General features: G+C 39.3%; 1 protein-coding gene across 1 annotated transcript in view; it reads left to right on the forward strand.

Moving 5' to 3' along the window:
- Nucleotides 1-1,987, forward strand: part of LOC101845879 (vitamin D3 hydroxylase-associated protein) — a gene marked incomplete at both ends in the record, with an annotated part of 31,435 nt that overhangs the window by 17,048 nt on the left and 12,400 nt on the right. Inside the window, 2 exon segments of the mRNA XM_005108127.2 lie at nucleotides 868-908; nucleotides 1,846-1,970. Of these exon segments, the coding sequence (XP_005108184.2) occupies nucleotides 868-908; nucleotides 1,846-1,970 (166 nt within the window).

Here is a 1,987-nt window from a genome sequence, read left to right on the forward strand (position 1 = left end):
TGGAAGAGTGGACACTGAAATTTAAAAACTGGTGAACTTTTTTGTCTCCAAAGTGTTGTCTCCTTTGCTTTGAGGTTGTTGTACTTTAGTTGCTGATGCTCAGGTTGTGATTCCCTGTAAGGACCTCTCTCTTGACCTTCTCCCCTTGGCACTCTTATGACCGTATTCAGTTGCGGGCGCTGTAAAACCTCTACTAAAACTAAAAACTAAGATGCTCAGGTTGCGAGATGTGGGTGGTTGGCGTATGCTTTGGTGTGGATTGCTCCTTCTTTCATACCAAACATCTATGGTTCTTGTCTCCTCTCCTTCTTTTCTTTGTAGTTTACCCTCTAGTAACAACTCTATAATCTTCGGCATGTGACCTATTTATGTTGTAAGTGGTGCACAAATCTTTTACTAAAATAAACATTATGTTGTGGGATGTTCTGCGGTTACTGCATGATGATGAATCTAGTGTTGGACTTTTGCTCATGCAGAGTAGACTTTGTGTAATTTGATTATAATGAATTCCTCACTCTGTTAGTCAAGGTTTGCCCACCTAACACTCATCTTCTGCCCCACTTTCAGTCCAAAGTGTTGAAATATATATGAAGCGTGCTGACAAAATGAGTTACTTCTCGGATTTGAGACCCATAGAATTAGATACGTCCCGCTTACAGGTGAAGTTTTGACAATTTATGTGTATGAAATAATAAAAAGGCTTTACTTAAAGAATATGGCATCAATAGAAAATCTACAAATTTGACCCTAGTGTCGGTTTTTGGCCAATATCTCCATTTGTGGATTGCGAAAAGTAACTCATTTTGTCAGCACGCCTCACATATTATAATTGTTGTTGTTGTAAATTTACAACATTGTGAATTTCAGTACAAAAGGACTTCTGAGACTGAGTAGTGGAAACCTAGCAAGTAAGTGGTGACAACAAATGTTTGGTTTATAAAAAACATGCTATTACTTTTATTTGACCTTGTTCTAGTTAGTCTAAAAAAATGTCTCTGATATCACTTGTTTTAGGTTTCAGTTTCAGTAATGTTAAACAGCCTCCTAGATTCAGGACTGGCTGTTTTTAAGTTGGAAGAACTTATGAATATGGTCCTCTTGCCCGACAATAAGCCATTGGTATTTCTTAATTGCCAGAGAAAAGAATGTTCTAAGCATAGTCTAACCTCCCCGGGGCAGTGCCACTGACTGAAGTGTCTTTAGGCCATTCCCAAAGGGGGGACATTGACCATGTTCCTATGCACAGTAGAATTGTAATTGTAAATGGGCTGATTCATCAATGTCATGCTCATTACTGCCTGAACTGCAACAGGGAACTGCTGCTTTTTCTTTCCTAATGCTTACTATCGTCATTTTTCCTCTACTTCTTTTGTATGTTTGTCACACTCTTGTGACCTGCTATTTCTGGGGTACCTTGACAGTCGAAGCAGACTTTGTGCTGTTGAAGTAAGCCTGATTCCCTGTAAGGACTTCTCTGTTGACATCCACCCCTTGGCTTGCAAACGCCGTAAAACCTCTACGAAAACAACAACATAAGCGTAGTCTGACTATAAATAATAATATACACTTATTGTATTGGTTTCTGAGCTCACAGTTCATTTAAGTGATATGGAAGCCATGAAAAATATTTTGAAGTTTTTGGGAACCTTCTCGTGGAAAAATAAATGCTATAGAATACCAGGTGTTACATTTTAAAACTTTTTCAGCCCTTTCGTATTTGACCAGGCGTTTTCTGCTGTAGCAGCTTGTAAAGCCATGCCTGCAATTGCTCTTTGGAATCAGATATTTTAAGATAAATCTTATTAATTACGAAATGTTCACTTGTTGTGTTTCTTTTCCGCACAGTTCGAGGTGTTGTTGGTCCCATGGGGAGGGACTTCAAGTCCTTGGTGCTTCTGTCTCGAGCTCTCATGTCACCCGAGATGCTTGAGCTGGATCCTTCTTTGCCGCACCTCCCTTTCAATGAAAAGGTTTGTGAAGACCAAAT

This window comes from Aplysia californica, unplaced genomic scaffold (assembly GCF_000002075.1).
Source record: "Aplysia californica isolate F4 #8 unplaced genomic scaffold, AplCal3.0 scaffold00662, whole genome shotgun sequence".
Classification (NCBI taxonomy): Eukaryota; Metazoa; Mollusca; class Gastropoda; order Aplysiida; family Aplysiidae; genus Aplysia; species Aplysia californica.